Genomic DNA, 25,275 nt, shown 5'->3' on the forward strand with positions numbered 1-25,275 from the left:
CCCATGCTGTGTGTGGGGAGTCGGGCTGAGGTTCAGTCTCATTACTGTGTCTGCTCCGTGCAGTATACAGCAATCTGCACTGCCAAACACACCACCGGAGTGTGTGTGAGCTAAGTGCTCTTTCTCACTCCAACTCTTTTGTCTGACTTTCGAATTCTGGCTTTCCTCTATGGTGCCACAATGATTATGTTTATGCTTTCTTTTAGTCTTATTTGGATTTGTTACTTACTTTTCATTATCATCTTGGTATTTTAAGCCTGTTCAGCACTTTGGTAAAGTGTGGTTGACCAAACACTATCGGTCCCCCAACTTTATGGAAGTGCAATGCTGAACAGTTCTCTTTTCAAGTATTACTTTAAATTAATTCATTATTTATCCTATTTTGCATTTGAAGGCACAAACCTTACTGCCATAACAAATAGGGGAAACACTAGTAGTATTTTTTCTTTTTTTGTTATGAATATTAACCTGGTTAAAATGAGGGGTGTTAAGGGACCAAAAAGATCCTGTGGTTTCTCTGAATACCTTTCGTTTCTTACCCCATTCTTACTCGACACTGATCAGATCCTTTTTCCACTTAGTAGCCCTCATTTATTTAGCCTAATTTTCCAAAATGGCACCATTAAAAGTATGCAGAATCAGCCATCAGCAGTTCCTGGTTGCGATGTACTCATGGATTTACAGACGGATATCGCTGGATTAGTTTGATACTGAAGAAAACCTAAAAACCTGATGATTCTTCAGCAAGTTCTGCAGTTGTAAGGAGGCTCTCTGGGTATATGTATGGTTACTGAGGGAGATCAGACAGTCACACTGAATGTACGTGTTTCACGTCTGTGTGCTCACATGTGACTGAGTTATTACTCAGAAGTAATCCAAGTGTTTTAAAGTACTTTAACAAGAACCCTTTAAAGTCCACCATGAGCTGCATTTACAGCCATGGCTGCAGCTCCACCTTCACACCGTGTTGATAAGCCTGCTGAATACGATAACTAACTTCCTGTTGTCTTTAGAACTCCTGCATGCCCATGTTCCTTTCAACCGACACAGTATCTTTGATCAACATCTTCATATTTCTGCTCCTCAGTTTTAAAACCTCAGCTTTACAATATTGGGTTTTTTTTTTAGTGGCAACATTTATTGGTTCTTTTCCCAATCCACTCTTTTATGTTTAATAAACAAACCGGAAAACATCCTGACAACAGTCGGTATTTAAATTGGAATTAAGATTTGATTAACATGAACATTAACAACATTACCACTGCATCTTCATCATATTCCTGCTGGTCCGAGACAAACCACTGACTGTCTATTTAGGAGAAATGCTCGTTGTTTAAGAAACCTTAAGAAGAGAAACGTAGTTATTTGCAATGAGGCACTGCTGGTTTACATTAACAATCCATACATTATGGAGGAAAAAAGACAGTGACTCATGTTTCTTTATATGTACAGTTGACATTTATAGAGCTAATACAAAACCACTGTGGTACAGATCATTTATAAAAAGTAAACCATAACAAATACGACATAAATAGTTCAGAATCCTGATCAGTAAAAATATCTTGGTCCCCTTCCAGCGTCAGAGTTGAAGTGGAGGCAGAGAGTGACTGTTGATGATAAATGAGTCTTATTGCTCTCACAACTGCATCTATCCACTGCTAGACTGGAGTCCTTCACAGGCGGGAGGTTCAGCCCAGCCCCGTTTTGTACAAATAAATTAACTCTTCAGTCCAACACCCAGTGTGTCCAAAGCTCCCCCGTGTGAGCCTGTGAGTATTAAGCCTAGTGAATTTTACTGGCCTGGGCTTCAGTGAGTGTTTCATTACCCCGTGGTGGTCTAAATGCTTTTTTGGAGGCATCCTGAGGGAATTACTGGACATAAATACTTTGTGGGAAAATGTCAGTATTTTAAACTACTTAACATCGGCATAAACACTGCATACGAATTGTGTCTGCACCACCGAATGCATTATAAAACAACAACTGAACTTTGAATCTATGTCTGGACAGGTTTGGCTCCACTGGTGTGTCTACTGTAGCTCTGTATAACGATGAAAAGGGAGCTTCCACTGTAGCTGTCTGGCTATAATGACTGAATTCTAATTCCAATAAACCTGAGGCAAACCTAAAGCTTGCACCTTCAATGCATCAAGGAGGAATATCCTGCTCTAAAGTTCCTCTTGTTAAAGGAGAACACCACTGATTTCAAGCTTTTGAATATGAAGAGTTCAGTCTGTATAGATGCAGTGAAATTCATCTTTCCAAAATAGGTGGTTTTAGAGAGTACTGGTGGTGGTGGACAACTCTATCTGGCAACCGCTAACACACTAGGCAGGTGGGAACAAGCCAGCGCTAGCCCATCACATGAACTCTCTCTCTACATCATCTTTGTACTGTGTTCTTTACTCCCCTCTCACATTTTGTCCTTAAGATTGGGCATCATTTCACTCCATAAAGAGTTTCTACTGTTTCTAAATGTCAATGAGCTCCTTAGCTTGGCTGCTAATGCACACAAAGTTTATTTGTACCATTGATTCTCCTGTGAACAAACCATTTGTCGTCAGTGGAGCAGTTCCCCCTCTGACTGTGGCAATCCCATTGAAATTAACGGACTTTGCTATAAAATGCAGCCTTTTTTAAAAGCTGTGGCCTTCAGGGAAAAGGGTTAGTGACATTTACAAGCACATATCCTCCTTCACAGAAACAATACAGAAGAGATTTACTACTACACTCATCAGTTACATCCCACTGATGTAAAGATAAACGTCCAAGGATGCTGTGCGCTCTCTTACTTAGTTCATGTTTATGTTCACATTGTCTGAGATTCATGGTGATATTTGTTTGTCAGGGAGCCGCTCCAGTCAGACTGGGAACACACCGACTAGATCATGAAATGATCGCACTTAATACACTTCCGTGAGAATAGAAGTGCCACACAGTCCACACGGGCCTTCTACTCCTTTCTCCATCTAGTTTACATTTCCCTCAAACATGCAGTATGTGATGGGATTACATTTTTTTGGGTTTTACAGTTACCTTTCCTTCATTTTTTTAAAAACACACTGTAGCGGTAGGAAGATCAATGCAGAGAGTTACACGACTACTCATAACTGGCTCTGCAGACAAAATCTTCCTGTCATCTTCAGACAAGAGAGCGACACTAGATACAGGCAGGTGAACACACTCCTGAGTGTGGAAACCTGCGGCTTACATATGCTTGGTGCTGGTTGGCTGCTGTGCCATATTCTGAGCTAGTCTGTTGTTATCAGCTGAGATATTTTTTGCGTGAAAAGCCTTTCCAAAGGAGGGTCGGGGTCTAAAAGGCACAGGTGTCGACCAGGTCCAGGTCTTCCTTTTAGGCCCTTCCACAATTCTAGATCTGTACAGAGCTGACTTTTCATGCCGAGATTTGTGTCCGCGGGTGTTCGTTCACTTTGTCTCTCACTGCGGTTGTAATTCAGTCCAACCTGCACCTATAATGAAACAAAAACGTGGCGTAGTGTGCTCTCAGCATTGGGTAAATCCATCAGAAATCAACTCTGAATCTTAAGATATTTGGGAGGAAAATACTCCTTTATACATACGGGTTAAAATGGACCATTTCAGTTCCTAAAACGACTGATATTCAAAAACACTTTGGAGCTCAAAGGGACATGAAAGGGCTTTTCCTCATATGAGCTATGAGGAAAGTTCGAATACTGGTGGTGTAGATGTGGGGTAGATACTTGTTTGAATACAGTAGCTCAGTTCAGATAGGACAGCTGGAAATGCTCGGATGACATGAGGTAAGAATGGGTCAGCACACTGAAAAGATGATGCGTGTCGGCCTCTGCTAGAGCAGTTTGGTGGAAGATGAGGACGGATCCATTCGTTCACCCGGACGGCCCGTTAATGTCCATCACACTCCTGCTGGGTCTGATCACGTTGCTGCGTGTCTCTCTGTGCAAGTGTGGCCAAGCATGTGTGAGTCTTAGCGTGTATGAGGGTGTGTGTGGATTAGGTGTGTGTGTGTCTCATACTGCTGCTGGGTGGACACTTTGTCACATTAACTCTTTCATGTTTTAACTCCAGCTTAATAATGATGTGGTTTCTCTGAACCTCCTGAAAAACAGACAATGTACATGTGGATTTTTGGTGTGACAAAGCTTGCTTTGTATTTTGTTCATTTGTTTTTAATGATAATTTGATTATTAACGTGGCCGGCAATCAATTCAGCAAACTGCCCAAATTTGCATCCCAATGAGGATGCAAGGATGCATAGGGACAGAAGTGGTATCGACCTTTTGAGTGGTCCTTTAAAGACTTGCTGTTTGAGCTGAGGACAGCTCCGCTTCCTATTGTAAAACATTACCGTTACTGGGGGATCCAAAGTTTTCCCCCCAAGAGCAACAATATTCACCTTCTTTATGTGACTGCTGATGCTTATATCCTGTATCACTATGTGTGTGAGTCATGGGATCTGGAGCTGCAGGTCCTCTCCCTCCTCGTCCCCGTCGCTGGTCGGACCGTCTGGGTTTTCGGGACTGAACCGAGTTGATCGCATCTTCCCAAACAGACCAGGATTCTGCTGCTGCCGCCGCAGTCTGAGGGAGAGAGTGTGTGGTGTTAGAATAACGTTATGATGCTGAAGAATATGACAGTGCTGCCTCTTGTTTTTTTTGTTTTTTTTACGTCAGACGCATTAGATGAGCCTAAACTCTGTCCTCTGTAAGTGAAAGTAGCTCATCATAATTACACACACGGAGACAGTAAGAGAAAGGAAAGCCAAAAAGAAGCAGCAATCTATCACAAAATGTCCCACTCTGCGATTCTGTGATTTAGTTATGACTTTATAACAGCTTCAAGGTGTCACAAGAGTAAAAGGCAACACACATCTGCGGCATGTGGGTCAACTCATCAGGATACACCGCCATCTTATTTCCCCAGTGCCAACGCACATCAGCTCCCTAGAAGAGCAGCAATTTCATTTCAAGTTCACATCTTGGATTCTATGCTGCCCACACTCGCACCTGGACAGGCACTTCACGGTTGTCGGGGCCGGACTGGGAAATAAATGCAGGCCAAATGTAGGGAAATAGCCACACGTTTACAACAGAGCCTTTGTACTGGAAGTGTTTTGTTTACTTGTATTCTCTCTTTACAGTTTATGGCAGTAACAGTGATGTCTTTTAGCTTTATTACTACACACAAACTGTGCTTGAAAAGACACAAAAGCAGCCATCAGTGTGTTCACCTTCGTTCTGAAGGTTACAGGAAGAAACACTCATGTCTATTTCTTTTCTCACATTAGGAGTGTTTAGCTGGCATCTCCTCCGAGCTGTGCTGGGCTTGTGTTGATCGTCATTAAGCTCTGGAGCTACTTCCACCTGCAGCTCTTCTCATTCTATAGTTTCTCCATGCAGACACATCTCCTGCTCTCCTACAGGGCATGATTAAGTGTTAGAAATGCTCTTTATTTGATTTTTAAAGCAGAACCAACCACACTGCTCAGCCATGTGCACCCCACATGACCAAACATTGAGTTAATATGTTAATATGAACATCTGTACGACCAATCACATGTGAAGGCAGGCAGAGATCATAGCAGCAGGCTGATGATCTACAGGTCTGAGGGACTGTAGCTTCCTAGTGGTAGTCACACTTTGTATTTTTAGTGTTTGGGGTAAAGAGCCGCAGTGTTTTTACTGATATTTGTACAGTGAAATACTTCAGGCAGAAGTTTCAGTAGTAGTGAAGATTTGGAGATAGTGTTCTTTGTGGATATTGTTGGTAAAGTTTTGGACATTTTGTTAGTGATAGATTAATACTGGCGGTACTTTATTGGAGGGAAGTATTGGAGGGTGTTTGTGCTTTCTGTCATCAGTCATCATCATCAAGACAAACTGGTGAATCAGTCCGAATGGTTTGCTGACTTGCTTGGAGCCCCACTGCGAGCACGGCTAAAAAAAACCCACAGCTTTAATAAAATAGGCTTAAAAGTACCTGAATCAATTCAGTCAGCGGTGTTAAGACAGCAGTTGACACTAGAACTTCAACGCCAAGCAGCAATTCACTGTGACAGTGATGATTTTATAAGCTGCCAGCAGCAGCTGGCTTTGAAGCTCAAACTTGAACTCAGTGTGTATTAGTGTCTGTACTGAATGCTATATCTCAAGGGGTAACGAGGAACGAAGATCAGCAACAAAGCCTGTTCTGCAGAAGAAGTAACAACACTTAAATAACATAAGGAATACATCATATCAGCTGACTGAAGCTAAAGCAGCTGGCACCTTTTATGCCTCTGGGTTTATTTTGCTGAGGATGATTACAGTATGATGAAAATACCAGGAAATGTGTGATCGACACGGCAGAGTTGATTTCAATGAGCCACAGAGTGAAGAAAAGATTTAATTTCACTCTGAGCTGTATGCATTCCAAATTGATTTAGAAAGGTAATGACTATTGATTATTTCCAAAGATGCAAGCGAGGTCTATTACGAAACAGACCTCAAGGATAGATTTAGCTACACTTCATTGTACTCTGTGTCATTTTTCTCTCGCCGCCTTTGTTTTCCCACAGCACAGGACTTGTCGGGATGGTTGAATAGTCTGAGGCACCAAAGCCTCAACTCTTTGAAAGTCAATTTAAATCTTCTTACGCATTTCACTCGGTCTTCTCTGATTCCAGGCTGTTTGAAGACATTGTAAAGATGCTAATCACACATTCAACCTGATTTTTAACCTTGTGTGGGCAACACATGTTTGCATCATACAGGTCTGACATGATGCTGTGTGTGATCAGTGTGAGAGCTGATTCTACTAAACCCAACTATAGATAGAATAAAACAAGTGAGCAGCGGTCTGATCCCTGACTCCAACAGTCCGCATGTTAAAGAGCTCTGCCATCTGAGGTGCAACTGCATCCTGGATCAGAACCAAAGTCGCTAGCCGGCCACAGTGAGTCAGAGTGGATGGTTGAGCCTCTGAGGTTGTGCCAAAGTCCAAAAGTATTCACAAGACTCCACCATTGTTGTGTTGGGTGCATCAACAATGACAGTGAGGAGGGGACTGGTGGAGAACTTTGCCACTTGGAGCAGCAACATTCAGCTGAAGCTCAGGATCAGCAAGCCAAAAAAGCTGGTGGACCACCAAAGTAACAGGAGGCCCCCGGTCCTGGATATCATCACAGAAAGGGGGGGGGGGGGTGCACCCATACAAGTACCTCAGCCATCCTAAAAAACCTCTCTCCCCCTCTCTACGACAAGCTGCAGCAGATGGGCAGCTCATTCAGCACACTCAGGTGAAAAACGGAGCACTTCAGGCGCTCATTGGTACCTGCTGCTCTCAGACTGTAGAACACACTGTAACACCACACAGCTCACACTAGACTCCAGACTCTCACACCACTCCCCGTCCATTTCCCTCCGTTGGACTGTTATTATACACTTTGTAATATTTGCTGGTATATTTTGTTAAATACTATACTCATGCCATATCATATATGTGATATTCTATTCGATGTTATATTACTGTACTATAAGATATATTATGTTATACTATATTACTATATTTTACCCTATAATGTGTACTGCATTATGTTGAGACATTACATTGACTTTGCATTATATTTCATATTATACTTCTATTACATCACTTTATTAGTACAGACAAACACAAAGTAGCATTAGAGTCATATCACATAGCAGTCTGGTGTCCACTGTTTCCGTAGATCTGCTGGCTTGGATGTTAATCACGGCACTGTCACATACAACTGTCACTGTATCTTCTATCTAATTCTTATTCTAGTTTCTATCTTGTCATTCATTTTGCTTTCGTGCTTATCTGCACTTATTTTTCCCGAGAGTGTCTCTCACTCTCTCTTGTTCTCTGTCAACCTTTGCCAGTCATTTGTCAGTCATTTGTCAGTCAGCAGGCCAGATCAGGGTCAGAACGGCTGGTAGATAAACCATCATAACATCTGGACCACAACGCTAGCTCAGCCACTAAAAGCTTTTCTATTGAGCATCCAAACACTTAGCTGCAGACATGAATGAATGACTAGAAACCTACAGTAAGAGACAGGAGGACGGAGAGAGGGAGGGAGAGGGAGACACATAGATGCTTGCCATCCATTTGCTTCAAACCGTGTTGCGGTCACTCTTTCAATGAGCAGGGAGGAGGATCGATGGCTTTTGCAAAAACAAGTTCATTACACCGCAGACGGAAACATGAGCAGCCACTGATCGAAAGGCAGAGTGTGTGTGCTGTGTGTGCATTAGAGGACTTTATGGTTGCCAGTTTTAACGCGTGAATCTACAGTGTAACACTAGTATTATACATATATCATCACAGTAATGTTTGCCAGAGGCTTTCTCCTTGCATGCATCACCACAGGGGATGATTTATGACAGACTGGGCGCTGAGCAGCAAATACAGTTTATTTAGCATTTAAAAGTGTGAAATTTGGGTTTAAAGGCAGGTGTGTTGGTTATTTTCATGGAGTCACCATGATCAGTGGATTCCTTATTGGGCACAAAATAAATTTGGGCCTATTTTATCAGTGCTGAGAGAGCTGGAGAGTGCAAAGTGGAGAAAGCTATTGTAACTAGCCAGTAACCTCCTCCGTCGAAGTGTAAACTGCTTCACTAAAGCAGAATGATTTTTAGGTTAGGAGACAGGATTAGTACAAATACGTCTATTGAACAAACACCTGACAAGCACGACGACCATATGTCACTCCTCACCTTGGGAGTGTGTATCTGTGAATCAGCATTCCCATTGTGAGATATAGCAGAAATCCTGGGGAGAAGTTTGTGTGAACCATGTTCTGGAATATTCTATCACAGATATTACAGCAGCAACACTACAGCATTTCACTTCCTCTAATGCCACCTTGTATAGTGAATGGCTACATCTTTCAAGCTAGGATACATACACACACAAAATGCTTCATGCTTTGGTTTAGGAAAAACACTGTAGGACTCAACACAACGCATACAGTGCAGGCTGTTACACACCTGCATTGTGTGTGCTAACTCGTGAAAGTGGCATAAAACACAACGGGGAAGTGATGTGTGCAGAGCCATTCATCAACATGACGCACAAGCTTTAAATACACTGACGCTTAGGAGGATATACACAGACACACAGTAACGTTCACACACACACACACACACACACATCAGTCTCTGAGAAACTGAATGGAAAGAACAGCTTAAGCTACACCTTCTACACGATACACGCAGATTTGTGTCAGTCTGTGAAGCTGTTACCATGCCGACACGCCTGTCACTCCTCTACAGAGCACAGCAACAAGAGAGCTCTCTGTTACTACGGTAACCTGTGACTGGGAGCTCTGCGATTGGTTGCCGAGTGGCGGAGCAACGACGTGGAGAAAATGGAGAGAATGCAGACGGAGAGGCAGAGTGCAAGGAGCTGAGGACTGTGTAAAGCTGATAGAGTGAGAGAGCTAAAGTGAAAGACAGGCAATACACACACACACACACACACACACACACACATATAAAGCAAAGGAAGCTAATCTCTAAATAGTAAGAGAAGCAAGTGCTGAGGCTCACAGTGTGTCTGGCAGCTACAAGTAGCCTGTCAGCTTCACATCACACACACATGGTGTGTTTTAAGTAAGTGTCTAGGTTGTCTAGGCGGGTTTTGGAGCGCTGTTACTAAACATGGCACCACTCTTAAGAGTACAAAAATTCCACTTTGGCATAAGCCTTTGTGGGAGATATTCAACGGTCTTTGCAGATTTTGATAACAAGGTACTACTGTAGAATATTTCATGGTGCCTTCTGAAATCCTTCAGTGACTTAAACTGCATTTTCACAGTTCAAAAAGAAACGTTTTGGGTGTGAGTTGGTAGGACGGCAAAAAACGCAAATGACGGTATATTTGGGAGGCACCAGTTCAAGCAGTAACAGGTTGGTAGGAAAGGAAGTGCCAGTAGTGCTGGTAACAATGAACAAATCTTTTGTTTCCTCTAGTTTTTGGAGTTTGGTAAATACTGTGTCAGCGCTGGTACTGCCTCCAGGACATAGCCACAGCCTCACATTCTCCTTCTCAGCTTTTATTAACACAAGCTACACATGACAAACAACGTTAAACTGCATCACAAAGACAGGCACTGTGATTACCGACTCAGCTCAGCTGCTGCTGATATCACCTCCTAAATACTTGCTGCCATTGACACTTAATGTACAGCTGCTGCTCGTATCCCAAAGTACACCAAAGATACCACTCGGGGCTTCAGGTGTTGCCGGACTGATTAGCCACAGTCAGACAATAGACTGTAGATCCAGAATTATTCCTGGTGGCCTGCAGAGTTCTGAGAGGCCTCTGCAGGTTAATTGATCATTAGACTACTTGTTGTACTAGTGTTAATTATTGTTTTGTGTGTTGATTTAAACATTTGTCTACAATAGTCTACTAGTTCCTAGCTTTTGTTAATTTGCTGGATAAATAATACAGAAAATTACCACAGAAGGTGAAACACTTAAATAGCTTCATGTAGCCCACAGCCTAATATTTTGTGGGCCAGAGGAAACTTCGACTTTCAGTCCATACATCCTGTTGGACATCTGTGAGGTTTATATCCCATAGATTTACCAACTGTATATACACCACCTGTAATATTGTCTCCTGCTTGGCAGGAAGGTCTTAAATGTCTAACACATCACATTGCATTACATTATATTACATACACATGTAACAAATATTCTACTGGCAGATAATATCAGTACAGTTTGGGTCACTGATGCTACGTGCTTGGTGTCTGTTTATTTTTGCTGTTATATCTCCCATCTTATTTTTTTTCAGGCAATGAAATCGACAACCTGTCATGAGGTCCTGAAAGAGCAGTGATCAATGATCCAGGAGCTTTATATTTTCCATTAAAAGTGAGAGTGATGACTGCTGTTTGTCAGATTTTGTTTTCATTTGAAATCCACTACCCAGCTCACCCTGCTTGGGTTCATGCTGATTGTGGCAGACATCATGTTTGTGCCAAGTGTACTTTAGCCTCCATTACAACCCTTATCCGTGTGGAGGCTTATCCTAGTAGAAGTGTAATACAAGAAATGACATCAAATGGGACACCGAGTGTTACTCTGCTTTAAAGTAGCAACACTTTATGCTACTAAAGTCGCCGAGATCATGTGAAAACGCATGAAATGACACTTTCCACTGAGATAGCCATCTTCTCTGCTGCTGTGTTTATGCATTTAATTTACCATTAAAAGCTGCCATGTATAAAAGAGCCACTCTGTGCTGTATATTTGTGTGTGTGTGTGTGTGTGTGTGTGTGTGTGTGTGTGTGTGTGAGTGTGAATGTGTGTGTGCATGTGTCTTACCTTGACTGTAAGTGTTCCAATTGTACCTGCAGGTTCTCAGTCTGCTCCACCTGCTCATCCAGAGACCTCTGCAGCTTCCTCGTCTGGTTATGAGACTCATCCAACTGGACACACACACACACACACACACACACACACACACACACACACACACACACACACACACACACACACACACACACACACACACACACACACACACACACACACACACACACTCATTTCTAATAGGCAACCTCCTAAGTCTCATTAAACTTGTAATTGAGGTTGATGGCTTTTGGGTTGATCATTACATGAGAAGGTTGTCTGAAGGGTAACACACTCACACCTGCTGTTTTCCATGTAAGCCCACACACCAGAAGTGGCTCCCCAGGCTGACATTCATTGACAGGCCAAGACAAACCTGACAACCTGTGTCTTGGTCTCATAATAATGACCATTCTGATTATCATCATCACTCTCCAGCGCCTATGTAGAGATTTTCATTAAGCTTTCCATATATTTTGCATATTTCCTTTCAAATGTTTGCCTCTGAGCTAAAACCAAGTAGCTTTTGTAGCTATGTGGAACGTGCAACCAGGCCAACTCGCTAATCTCCCCAAAAACAACAGGAAGAAAATATGGACTGGCTGGACCTCAAGGTCAGCTGATCACATGTAAGCAACAGCATTATTACCCCCCCTCTATAAAGTAATCAATCATCAGGATGTTATAGTGTCATTAATATCTGAGGGAGTAGAATCATGCTACGTATGACATGACAAGTAATAAAAGTGTGTTATTACTGTAGATGAATATGTACTTAGCGGCTAACCAAAATACTAGCTTGGTCAGCCAGCTGGTTGCCTCATGATAAGATCTCTAAACTGTTTTTAAAAAATAGCTCATCCAGCAGGATGACAAGCGTTTGAAATGATTCATTTAAAAATCAAATGTATTTGTAAAGCTTTAGGGCGCTTGTGATGCTTGCCCTGACGTATACATTATATTTGTGGCTTAGCTACACTTTCGATGAGTTGGAGGAATCGTCAGAGACTTGGCCACTCGTTGAAAACCTTTTAGCTACCGACTGTATTTTGCACTACACATGCACGGCCATGTTCCTACCTCATCCTCAGCCTGTCCCAGCTCCTTCTTAAGCTCCTCCACCCTCAGACGTAGCTTTTTGACTTCAGCCTCGTGGCTCTCCACCCTCCGGTTGGCGTGGGCGAGCTCTGCCGTCTTCTCCTGGAACTGCTTCTTCAGCTTGGAGTGGACATGGCGTAGGTCGGCCAGCTCCTGAGGACAAAGCAGACGGACAGAAAAGATTGTTTAGAGACTAATGTTTCCACCTCCGTTTTTCTGGAGCTGATTCTGGGTCAACCAGCTCTTCTGTCTCATTTATTACTGATAAATATTAGCCGATGAATCGGTTTGTCAGGTGTTAATTGACATGATTTATAAAGCATAAATACCAAATATTTATATTCTACATTTTTGAAAGGATTCTTACTTTACAGCACTTCTTCACATCTGCCCTGTACTGTATGCGAGTCTGTTCTGATCATCATTGGAATTTCTGTTTCATACACATCTATATAAATACTTCAAATATTTTACAGTCAAATATGAATTTAATTAAGAATGTGCTTCATAAATGTACAGCGACATGTAAAAAAGGAGGGAAGCAAACGGAAATGGCAGAAATAACAGGAGATTCAGCTGAGTTCTGAGACGAGCGACTGAACACACAGCCAGTTCAGCCTGGTTGAACTCCTGTGCTGTGGATTAGAAGAAATGCTTTGCACATCAAATAGAAATGCAGTCAGTGCGGAAGAGGTGATATATGGAGGATTTTACAAAAAAGGCGTGATGTTTTTCAGTCCTGTAATGTTCTCCATCCCTGCCCTCTGAAAGCTCGTAGCCAAGCTAACCACGATGTATTGGAAGGACCGGCATCAGACGTCCTGAGGAGAGCCACATGGCTGTAATGGCCTCCAAACGGACACCTCTGAATGCTACTCATTTGGTTGTGTTTCACACCATCTCAAATAGACAGATCTCTCAGTCTCTATCTGTAGTGTTAGGTCATTGTGGTTGAGTCAACAAAAAGCCTCACTCCACAGGTTTGTATTGGGATTTGCTGTGGAAAGTCTGCACACAACTAATGGCATCATCAGTAATGCACTATAGTGTCACTCACTGCACTATCCTGTACTTTGATGGTGTTGATTCAGCCTCCCCCTCTGCACACCTAATGGCCCCCCAGACAGAGCAGCTTCCAAAAAGCTTTTCTGAACTTATACGGCAATACGATCTAAAGAGGAAAGACATCTGCTGGAACAATAAGGGACCAGATCAACGAGTGGGAAGTGCCCTTTATTTATTTATATCCTCATTTGATCTATACTCTATTGTGAATAGTACATTTAGATATTTGATTCTTTATCCATAAACACAGAATTAGCTTTCGCTTCTTGGGTTTTAGCTTATTTATTCTCACTGAGAATGTTATGCATGCAGATTCCTTCAGATGGAGTGCACGGACTCCCTCCCTTCCCCCCTCTGTGAATATTTACACGTTAATCAAAGCAAAATGCCCGAATGCCACACAAACACTAGTGTAACCCCAGAGCCAGATCAAACAAAGAGAGCAGCAAGATAATGCAGATAGGAATAATTAAAAGAGGGGGTGGGGGGGTCTCATGTTGGAAATAGGGATCAGGAGATGGACGAGGAGCGGGGGAGGAGGTTGGGGGCTGAAGTAATTGGAGGGGTGGTATTTTACAGGATGATAAAGGTGAAGCCCAAGAACAAAGAAAACGTGATGCAGTGTCACATTGGCTGCTCCAGAATTAGATGCTTAATGGTTAATAGCTTCTTTTGTGTTGTTATTACTGCTGCAGTTATACTTTAACTCAGAGTCATGTGATAAATCTTAACCAGGGTTTGGAGTTTGAGTTGGAAATTTGAAATCCAATTAAAATGAAAATTTTCATAATGGCAAGATTCTTCAGTGCCTGCTTCTTCTAAAATTTGGATGACGGGGGGGTGCAAAGTTCCATCTTTTTACAAATTAATGGCATTAGTGTTGGATTGGAATAGGATTTGGGCTTTTTTTCTCCCCTTTTCAATCCTTCCAGATGTGTGTCTTTGTGTCAGACAGTGGAAAAAGTGAGTGGGAGTGTGTATATGTGTGTTCAAGGATTGAAGGAACTTTATTTGTCATACCAACACACATTTACACATGGGGAGGTACGAAATTACGTTCTCAGGTCCCGGTTTAAGCCACGATAAATATACAGAATAAAATATAGAAAATATAAAAAAGAAGTAGTGTATAAAGAGCAGTATAAAATAAAATAAAAATAAATGTGTGTGTTCTTTGAACAAGATTTTGAGTGATTATCAATACCCAATAAAAAAATAGTTTTTTGACCAAACACACACTGCACAGTCCCCCCCCCCCCACCACCACCACCCACCATGACCCTCAACACTTCCAGAGAGAGCCCCAGAAGGAGGAGGGGAAGAAGAGGACAGTGGACTGGGGACCGGAACAGCCATGACACAAATCATGTTTAGGGATCTGAATTGGCAGGAGGAAGAAAACACCCATGGACACTGCACAAAGGAACGAGTCCAACTGATGAATAGAATAAGTTACAAGCTTCAAATCACTTTAGCCGCAATCCAGAGAAATGTGTGCAACTTTCTATTTCGAGTTTTTTCCATAGTAATATGGTTTGCAATACTGTTTTCAATAAAATAAGTAACAATTCAGTCTTTTTTTTAATATATATCCTCTACTATAATGTATGGAAGTCTTTATTGCGTTGACTTGATGAAATGAAAACTTTATAAGGCAAGACAAAAAGCAAACACAGAAAGGTCTGTGTGGAGCTCAGAAGGTTATTTAAAAATATTCAACACAAAAGTGTCTAAGAAGCTACAGTGTGTTCAAAATGACAAGAAAAAAAGAAACACATCAGTCCCCATATCTTTCTGGACGGCTTCATCAGCCCAGTTTCCCCACAGGTTCATTAATGTTTCATCTACTTGGCCAACAGGACATCCCAAAATATCCACTCCCTGAGAAATGTGACACCTACAAAAAGGCTGCTGGTGTGAGTCAAATAAAAAAAAAAATCAGACAGTAAATATTACATATCATACAGATATTCCCTGTTAAACTTGAATATATGTGTGGGTGTGCCTCTGTTCAATGTCTGTGTGTGAATGTGCCCATGCCTCATTCAAGCTGCTTATGTGTGTGGGTTGATACTCAATTATGTGTTTATGAATTTGTGCCAAATCTATGTCTGTAAGCACAATTATGTGTGTGTGTGTGTGTGTGTGTGTGTGTGTGTGTGTGTGTGTGTGTGTGTGTGTGTGTGTGTGTGTGTGTTACACCACACTGCCTGTTAAATGTTTCTCCTTGACTGGAGAGACCCTCAAGTCTGCCGCTACATCTGTTCCACTAAAACAAAGGGTACACACACACACACACACACACACACACACATACATAAACCACAGGCTTATGCCCAGACTTATATTTACACATTCATCACCTTGACAAAAGCTCCTTTAATGTGAGAAAAGAAATTCTGAATCAGATGTGGATATAACCGTGTTCATGAGTACAGCTCATTTACACTGGCATGAACACACTTACATATCCCTGCATGCACACACACACACACACATACATAAAGAATCATGATAATTCTCCCTACCCCCACTGCCATATTGAATTTAACATTAATTTAGACAGCAAAGTCTTTCCTCCTTTGCATACACTTAGACACACAGAGAATAGCAGAATTGGGTTTATTATCAGGGCTGCCCTAGAGCGATAACACAGGAAGGACTTATGTGCACTGCTCTGATGACAGTGGAGAAGGGAGAAAGGAAAATATTAGAGGATGTATTCATATTAGAGGATATATTAATAAAAGAACCAAGAATAAACATGAATATGGAAATGAACAAGAGGGCTGCACATGTTGTGTGCACGTGTGTGTAAAACGTGTCATGTTTATTTTCTCATTATGTTCATGCTGCCTTGTTCTTGCCCTAATAGCACCTCTTCCTGCTTCTTTTTGTCCTGGTGTGTGTTTGTTTGTGTGTGTGTGTGTGCACTATGTTTTTCTTTCTTTTTCTCTCTCTTCATCTTCCTCCCACTCCTTTGCATATCGCCCTCTCTCCCTTGTCCGTACCCCCCCCCCTCTTTGATTTCCATCTTCTTCACCATACTCATCCTCCTACCTCTAGAACTGAGGGCTAATTCACCCGGTTGCATTTCTGCTCAAACATAATGTCTGGAATAATTATTCTGGCTGTCCCTTTGATTCATTTTGTTAGAATGTTTACCCTGTGTGTGTGGGAGTGTGTGTGTGTGTGTGTGTGTGTGTGTGTGTGTGTGCGCGCAAGTGTGTGTGTGCACATCGGTAAGTGCAGCATTAAACACACCTGACAGCAACATAAATAACTCAGAACACTTACACTGACCAGCATTTACACAGATACTTGCTGGTGCATGCCCCTGCCACCTAACCGTCTGATAATAGGCTGCATTTAGGGGAGACTAGAGATCATCTCATACACACACACACACACACACACACACACACACACATACACACACAGACATCATTTGAAAATAACTAACCCAGATGTTTCCAAAATGATCAGAGGAAGTCATCAAAATTCACACACAGTCGAGCCATAACACTGTTCCTGGATAAAAAAAACAAAGCCACCATGGCTCATCATTTTGTGTGAAATATGTCTCCAAACTGCATATCCACCTTTTCAAGCAGCAAGCCTCATAAGATTTGCCACAATAGGTCTTCCTGACTGTATTCAGCCTGCCAGAGAGGTGCATGCTGGGTACATAACCCCACCTAGTGACCATAGGCGTCATAAAAAGATATCTACTTATTCTGTATGATAGACGTTGCACTTTTTCTCTGTGCTTGAAATGTGTTATACAAATAATGTGGTTTTGTATGATTACCAGGCAGCAGCTCAGAGAGGACACCGTGAAACATGACAAAATGTGGTTTAAAGCTCAACTGTGATTTTCTAACAGCCTAAATGGCAAACTTGGTCATTTATACCCAAAGGCCTTCATATCAATGTGATCACTTCAGATGTGAGGAGATGTGCTCACAGCTATCACCGTGTTCTACGCTACAAGCTGGAGGTGTAATGACCACGTCTCACAGTTAGCTAAGGACCGAGTATTCCTGTGTGACGCTCTGTTTGGGATTTGGTGGCATTAAAACCTCTGGTTAGAGGTGAGACAGTTGATTGATTGATTGATTGATTCTCTAGTTGTGTATTGAAAAACAATCCACAGGTAATGAGACTAACAATGTTTTCAGTACAGCATCAAAAGATGCTTCAAGCTACAGAAGATTGTGGAGAATTAACGCCTGATGAAAGACGTAGCAGAACTTAGTCTTCCCCATCAGTAGACAGACCAAAAATATGACATCATGTAAAAATATGAAAATATAATATAATATAAAGCTATTTAATCATTTTCCTTGCTGACCCGAATAATAAATGTCAAGTCCTATATAACAACTGTTCCTTGCACCAAGAATGAGGCCAGTATCAGCGCAGCACATATCACACAGGTGTATATGAGCCCACAAAAACACACACACACACACTCTTTAAAATAAATTGTAAATATACTGCTCCACCTCCTGAGCCTCCTGATACATTTAATCTATTACCAGCCTAAGAGATGCACCACATATGACAAAACACACACACACACACTGTCCACACTTAATATTAACTTCTGCTCGCTCTCACCTCCATTACTCCTGTGTGCGTGAGTGTGCGTGTGAATGTGTGTGTGTGTGTGTGTGTGTGTATGCATGTTGCAGTGTGATTGTTAACATCAGTCTGTACAGTAGTGATACCCAAAGACCTGGCTGGGCTTGAAAATGATTCCACTATTAATCAACCTGGGTGTGTGTGTGTGTGTGTGTGTGTGTGTGTGTGTGTTTTCATCTAGTGTCTTAATCGCTTGTCCTGTTTCTCATTCCCTGCCCAGATCAATTCCATGGTTTCGACACTATACACAAAACAATCAATCTCTCTTTCTGCCACACACACACACACACACACACACACACACACACACACACACACACACACACACACACACACACACACACACACACACACACACACACACACACACACACACACACACACACACGACAAGGTCACACCTCCTCACATATAAAGAGATCCCAGCTTGGTTGTATTGGTGTAGTGAGAAAATACATTTGTGGAATGTAAAGGATAAATCTGGTTTCTAACCATGTGGGGGCCTTTGGGGAGGACAGAAGGCTGTTTCTGCTGGTACAAATTCTACTTATCATGGTGAAAGCACTGCGGTGGCTCAAACAAGCATTGTCCTGCCCACCTTGTTTCTCTCGAACAGCTCACTCTGGATGGCCTTGAGGTCAGTATCGAGTGCGGAGGCAGCCTGTCTGCGTTTCTTGGCCAGTTGCTCCTCCAGGTCTTCGGCCTGAGCCCTCAGCTTCTTATTGTCCCTCTCCAAGGCAAGTTTCTCCGTCTCCAGGCGCTCCCTGCGCCCCCACTCAGCAGCATTCTCCACCTGCAGTCTCTCCATCTGACAGAGAGACAGAGACACGCAGAGCATAGAGGAAGAGAGGCTGAAATGATAGATGTGTTTAGGTGTGCCGATCAGCTGCTGTGGTAAGGGCAGAGAAGAGGTTGTATTCCCTCATCAGCAGCAGCACTGGAGCTGCTCAGTGAAAAACAGCACAAGACTGTGGTTAAACAAAAAAATGTAATTGTTTGCAACTTGTGGGGAGGAAAAGCATTGCTGCACTGACTTCTATGAATTAAAAGTCATATCTGATGTAAGTTACAGGCAGGTCTGACCAGGTCTGATCTGTGCTGGAAGAAATACTCAGATTTTTTACTGAAGTGCAATATAGCAAAAATACACCATTTTAAGCATTCTGAGGAGCAGAATGTCATTCCCTCCCATATCATCAGGCCTAACCTTGATGACTGTAAGCTGCAGCAACACAACCATGGTGAGAAACTAAAAACAAAAAAAAAAGTACTAAATACTACGTCTGCTGTATCAAAATAAAGGATGCTGGAACGACCACATTATCAGGCACCTGAAAACACACGTGATAGCTCCGTCATTCAGAAAGGTTTATTAGGTTACCGTTACACTGGGTTAGAGGGAAGTGATCATTTACAACACATTATAAACTGCAATTAGTTGGAGTGCCAGTGTAATTACACAATATGATTGTAGTAGTAATATAATGAGAGCTCAGCACTGTTTGTAAAATATGTTCAGTATCTGCTCATAAGATCTTACATGACATACTCATACAACATATATTAAAGCAGTGCTAAACTTTAACTATGACTGATCTGTTGTACTTTTACCATATCCAGCAGTGATGTACTCTTGTGCTTAGTCCTGTACTGTACGGGGTTAAAGAACACGCTGTAGCTCCCACTAGATGGCAGCATAAGCAGGATTATTAGACTGGGTTTATCTTTAAAGTAAAGCAGGAGAGTGCAGGAAATGTTTCCTCAAATAAAAGGTAAAAAAAACCTGGAAGTAGAACACTCAGAAATGAAAAAAATGAAAAGTCGGTCCATTGCTTTGACCCATAGCACCAAATGGCACCTCCTTCCATCAGCCCACACTCCACCCACACTGCTCTTTCTTCCTCTGTGCTGTTATTACCTCGTCCTTCATCCCACACCTTTCTCTGGTCTCTCCTCACCTCTGCTCGTAGCTCAGCTAGTTTCTTGTCCATACTGGTTCGAGCTCCCAGTTCGTCCTCCAAATCTTCAGATATGCGGCCGAGTTCATCCTGGTGCATCTCCTTCAGCAGGTTCAGCTAGATGGTGTTCGGAAGCGGCAAAAAAGACAAAATGTCAAAAGGCTGGATTTTTTATTTTGTCCTTTATAGTTCATGTTTCTGAGAAAAGATTGCAGGACCACTGAAATCCAGTAGTACTGAACCATGACAAAGTTTCCTTTTCTCTACTGAACGCCTCAACTCAATAATTAGTGGGCATGTCCACTGACCTTTGGCCATATATTATACATGTACTGTCCATACATTTATTCACTCAACTACATGAGTTCATGAAAAACCTTTTCCTGGTAGCCTTTTTTTGGCATGTGGCATTTTTTCCTGCATTATGGGAACTGTTTACCTTGGTTACGTGTACTTCAATCAGCTTCCCTTGAGGCCAAATTTCAAGTGTGCAAACCTTCGCATTGAAGATACTTAAGTTCTGCTCTGGGGAAACATTGGGACAAACTTCATTGCTTTACTTTAGAAATCCGTGACGCTTTGGTTGGAAAATGAACCAAAAAATCCAACATTTCACTACTTAATATAACAGCTATGCTTCAAAATGCATCGCTTGACATTTAGGGTTACCGATACATTTGTAAGAAAAGATGCCTTTAAAAGGTGGTCATTTCTGGAAGCAAACATCTCCTATGATCTTGAAATATTTGGGACAACAAGCGTGTAGATAAAGATGACCCGATCCCCTTTACAATCCCTTTTCATCCCTCCATGTTCTTATCTGAACATTGTATCTCTGCCTGTGTCTCATCCGCCTCCTCTCCACCCTCAGCACTTCCATATCTTCTACCTGCTTATCTCCAAACACCCATCATAACCATCTACACATCTCTCATATCGTCTGACCTATCCCCCTCCTTCCTGTCTCTGTTGGTTTATCCGACTAATTTTGTCATTTAGTGAGCCTTTCCATGAGGCCTGCGTTTGCTGTGTCCCTTTCATCCCTACGCCTCTCCTCTCTGCAGCCCCGGACTGCCATCAAGTGGCATAACGCTGCCAAAACATAAGCTCCGTTTCTGCTGAGGCCATAGGTGCCACTGTGTCAGTGAACAGTACATTACCAAACTTTTACATTTATATATCATATTATGTCGTATCTTATCTTCACAAATCCATCAATGCAAGTTAGAAGGAGAGAGGGACGGAGGGGAAATGCATTTCTGTCCAAGTGTGGCACATCAAAGCATTATAATATCATACAGTGTATATACCTGTGACATCCATTAGATTTACATTCATAATGAGTTGTTATGAAACTATTGATTTAACAGAAGCTTGAATTTTTTTCAACACTGCAAATCATTTCATTTTACTTCTAATTACAGAGAATAATTCAGACAAATATTTATCTCATTATCGGTATTAGACTGAGTATTATAAACTGATATGGTCTCTGGTTTAAAAAAGTACTTTTTTTTTTGGATGATCATAAATTACTTCAACTGTGTTTTAGGAAGTTCATTGAACAGAGCTGAATGTTTGTAAATTGAATAATGTGAGTTGGGGTTGAATCATTTTAGGTGCAACTGTACATTTACTATATTACGTATTTATATCTGTGTAACATTTTCTTTTTTTGCAGTTATTTGTTCTTACCATATTATCGTATGCATTATGTCACTGCGATACAGAATATCAGGAAACCACACTATAAGTTTTGCATACAATACATTTCGTATTATAGTACCATACCCTCATCTGTGTAGGTGCCCCATCCAACCATTCGGAGTTGCTAAAAGATCCCACACAGGCTTCCCATCACCTATACAGTCAATTGTGTTAGTTGGAACTCATAACGGAGCCAAAGGTGCAGCTGCTGAAGAATTGAGCTGAGGTCTCTGATTGGACTGAATCTAATCCTGAACTGATTCTGGTCAGTCCAGATTAATCAATGGTGTCTAATTTCAGCATCTGTGATATAGTGTGTGTCATCTTTCCTGCTCACATCCTTGATCGTGGATTTGAGTCTCTGGTAACTCTCAAATTAAATTTGTTGTTCAGTTAAAAAAAAAAAAGTTCTCAGATATCAACCTGCCATCAGCCCGATACTGGATTCATCGTGGCTAAACAACACTTTTCTGTGCTGCATGGTTCTTGCAAACTAGAGTACAGTAAAAAGGCACTGACATGCAGGCCTCTGTGTTTAATTAGTTGCCTCCCTGTTGCTAGCTACAGTTTTAGACTTGGTTCAGATTTGTTGAAGATACACATTCCAAATCCCTGAGACCAATAAAATCCAACCAAACCTGAATCAAAACTAAAGTCCAGCTGATGATGAATGACAACCTTCTATTTCCAACATCAAACGTCTCACTGCCTCAAGCTGCACATGTGGCCTCAAATGGAAAACAAATGGGACAAGTGAAACAGAATCTGTCCGGAAGTGTGGACGCAGTTCAGCCATTTCTGCTAAATCCAGCTTTCTCTGAAAGGAAACCTTTCTTGCTGCTGTTGAGAAGACTGTTTAATATTTACCTCATACTTTCTTTGCATTGACGTCCTTAAAGTAACTACCATATCACTGACAATTTCTTAAGTCAGCATTCAGATTATGCCCACATAGAAGCAGATCGCTAATAGGTCAGGTACTAAACATTGAGGGCGTGGACTAACCACTACTGTTGAGTACACTGCAAAATCAGTATAAAGTGCATTTTCACAGCCTTGATTCCACCAGTACAACAGACATGCACCCTTCTCATCACTCTGCTGCAGAAACACTGTTTTCAGTTAGCAATTATTTCAAGTGATGAGTTCCATTAATGGTGTTGGAAATAATATGAAAGTCGGGGCAGACTACAATGATTAATTAATAAGACTTTAATTCCATTCTTAATAGAACATTATCTCTGTTCTGTTGCATTATACAAATATACATCAAATATCCTTAAGACAGTCTACAGCCATGCTAGCAGCTCTGTGAGGCTGTACTGAGGCACAGCAGTGCTTTGAGCTAAACGCATGCTGATGTTAAGCAGGTACATTCCCCTCCAAAAGTATTGGAACAGTGAGGCCAATTCCTTTATTTTTTACTGTAGACTGAAAACATTTGGGTTTGACATCAAAAGATGAATATGAGACAAGAGATCAACATTTCAGCTTTTATTTCCAGGTATTTACATCTGGATCTGATACACAACTTAGAAGATAGCATTATTTGTAACGGAACACCAAATTCTTAGGTGAGCAAAAGTATTGGAACAGATAGACTTTAAATAGATTAAAGTGAATAAGACTTAATATTTAGTTGCAAATCCTTTGCTTGCAATAACTGCATCAAGCCTGTGACCCACTGACATCACCAAACTTTTGCATTCTTCTTTTGTGATGCTTTTCCAGGCTTTCACCGCAGCCTCTTTCAGTTGTGGTTTGTTTTGGTGGGTTACTCCCTTCAGTTTCATCTTTAGTAGATAAATATAGGGGATAGGGTGACTTGGCCAGTCTAAAACCTTCCACTTCTTGCCCATGATGAACTCCTGTGTTGTTTTGGCAGTGTGTTTTGGGTCATTATCTTGCTGCACCATGAAGGATCTCCCAGTCAGTTTGATTGCATCTTTCTTTAAATTGGCAGACAAAATGTTTCTGTAGACTTCTGAGTTCATTTTGCTGCTGCCATCATGTGTTACATCATCAATGAAGATGAATGAGCCCATCCCAGAAGAAGCCATGCAAGCCCAAGCCATGACATGACCTCCACTGTGTTTCACAGATGAGCTTGTATGTTTGGGATCATGAGCAGATCCTCTCTTTCTCCAAACTTTAGCCTTTCCATCACTTTGGTAAAGGTTCATCTTTGTCTCATCAGTCCATAAAACTTTGTCCCAGAATTTTTAGCCTTGTCTCTGGACTTTTTGGCAAATTCCAGCCTGGCCTTCCTATTCTTCTTGCTAATGAGTGGTTTGCATCTTCTGGTGTGGCCTCTGTACTTTTGTTCATGAAGTCTTCTGCGAACAGTAGACTGTGACACCTTCTCTCCTGCTCTCTGGAGGTTGATGCTGATGTCCCCAACAGTTGTTTTAGGGTCTTTCTTTACAGCTCTCACAATGTTTCTGTCATCAACTGCTGCTCTTTTCCTTGGTCTACCCGGTCGACGTCTGTTACTTAGTACACCAGTGGTTTCTTTCTTCTTCAGGACATTCCTAATGGTTGTACTGGCTATGGCTGGTTTTTCACCCATGGACAGCTCTCTGGTTTTCTTGTTGGTTACACCTCTAACTATAAATGCAGTCTGCACAGGCAAAACCCAAATCTGAAACTGAACGTTGACATTCAGCGCTATTTATTGTTTCAATAATCAATGTAACAGGACACACCAGGGCAACAAAACAGTCACATGTTCCAATACTTTTGCTCACATGAAAAATGGGTGGGTTCAAACAAAAGGTGCTATCTTCTAAGTTGTGTATCAGATCCAGATGTAAATACCTGGAAATAAAAGCTGAAATGTTGATCTCTTGTCTCATATTCATCTTTTGATGTCAAACCCAAATGTTTTTCAGTCTACAGCAAAAATAAAAGAATTGGCCTCACTGTTCCAATACTTTTGGAGGGGAGTGTATATCTTTATTTAGTGTGTTAGCATGCTAACTTTTACTATTTTAGGCACAAAGTTTAGCTGAGGCTGATGGAAATGAAGTGACATTAGTTAAGCAGCTATGTGATGGTAACGTAAAGTTCTGGAAAAATTCCCAAAACATGTCTGTGTTTTATATCCACACTGACATGCTCCTTCTGGCTGGCAGAGTGGTAGCCTGGCGGGTAGCCTGGGTGTCTCACCTGTTTGAAGGCCTCCTGTTTGCTCTTGCTGAGCTCCTCATATTTAAGTTTCCACTGACTGAGTTCAGCCTCCAGCCTCTCGATGCTCTTACTCAGTGCGAGCTTGTCTCTGGGGAAGACACAAAGACACAACACACGCTGGTGATTTTCAACACTCATACTGCTCTCGTGCCCGAGTGGGTTATTATCTGAGTCAGCAGATGTCTTCAAAATGGGATTTTTCACATTTCACATTTCAGCATTATGAATCCCTGTGCAGC

General features: G+C 41.7%; 1 protein-coding gene across 1 annotated transcript in view; it reads right to left on the reverse strand.

The window, feature by feature from the left end:
* Positions 1 to 2,724: 2,724 nt before the first annotated feature.
* ccdc102a (coiled-coil domain containing 102A) overlaps positions 2,725 to 25,275 on the reverse strand; it is a 63,285-nt gene continuing 40,734 nt past the window's right edge. The window contains exons 5-10 of the mRNA XM_070830109.1: positions 25,016 to 25,124; positions 20,141 to 20,257; positions 18,781 to 18,990; positions 12,453 to 12,623; positions 11,346 to 11,449; positions 2,725 to 4,583 (exon numbers count right to left, since the gene is read on the reverse strand). Coding sequence (XP_070686210.1) covers positions 4,451 to 4,583; positions 11,346 to 11,449; positions 12,453 to 12,623; positions 18,781 to 18,990; positions 20,141 to 20,257; positions 25,016 to 25,124 — 844 coding nt within the window. The 3' untranslated portion in view covers positions 2,725 to 4,450. The remainder of the gene's footprint in view (positions 4,584 to 11,345; positions 11,450 to 12,452; positions 12,624 to 18,780; positions 18,991 to 20,140; positions 20,258 to 25,015; positions 25,125 to 25,275) is intronic.

The sequence above is a fragment of the Pempheris klunzingeri genome, chromosome 1 (genome assembly GCF_042242105.1).
Source record: "Pempheris klunzingeri isolate RE-2024b chromosome 1, fPemKlu1.hap1, whole genome shotgun sequence".
Taxonomy (NCBI): domain Eukaryota; kingdom Metazoa; phylum Chordata; class Actinopteri; order Acropomatiformes; family Pempheridae; genus Pempheris; species Pempheris klunzingeri.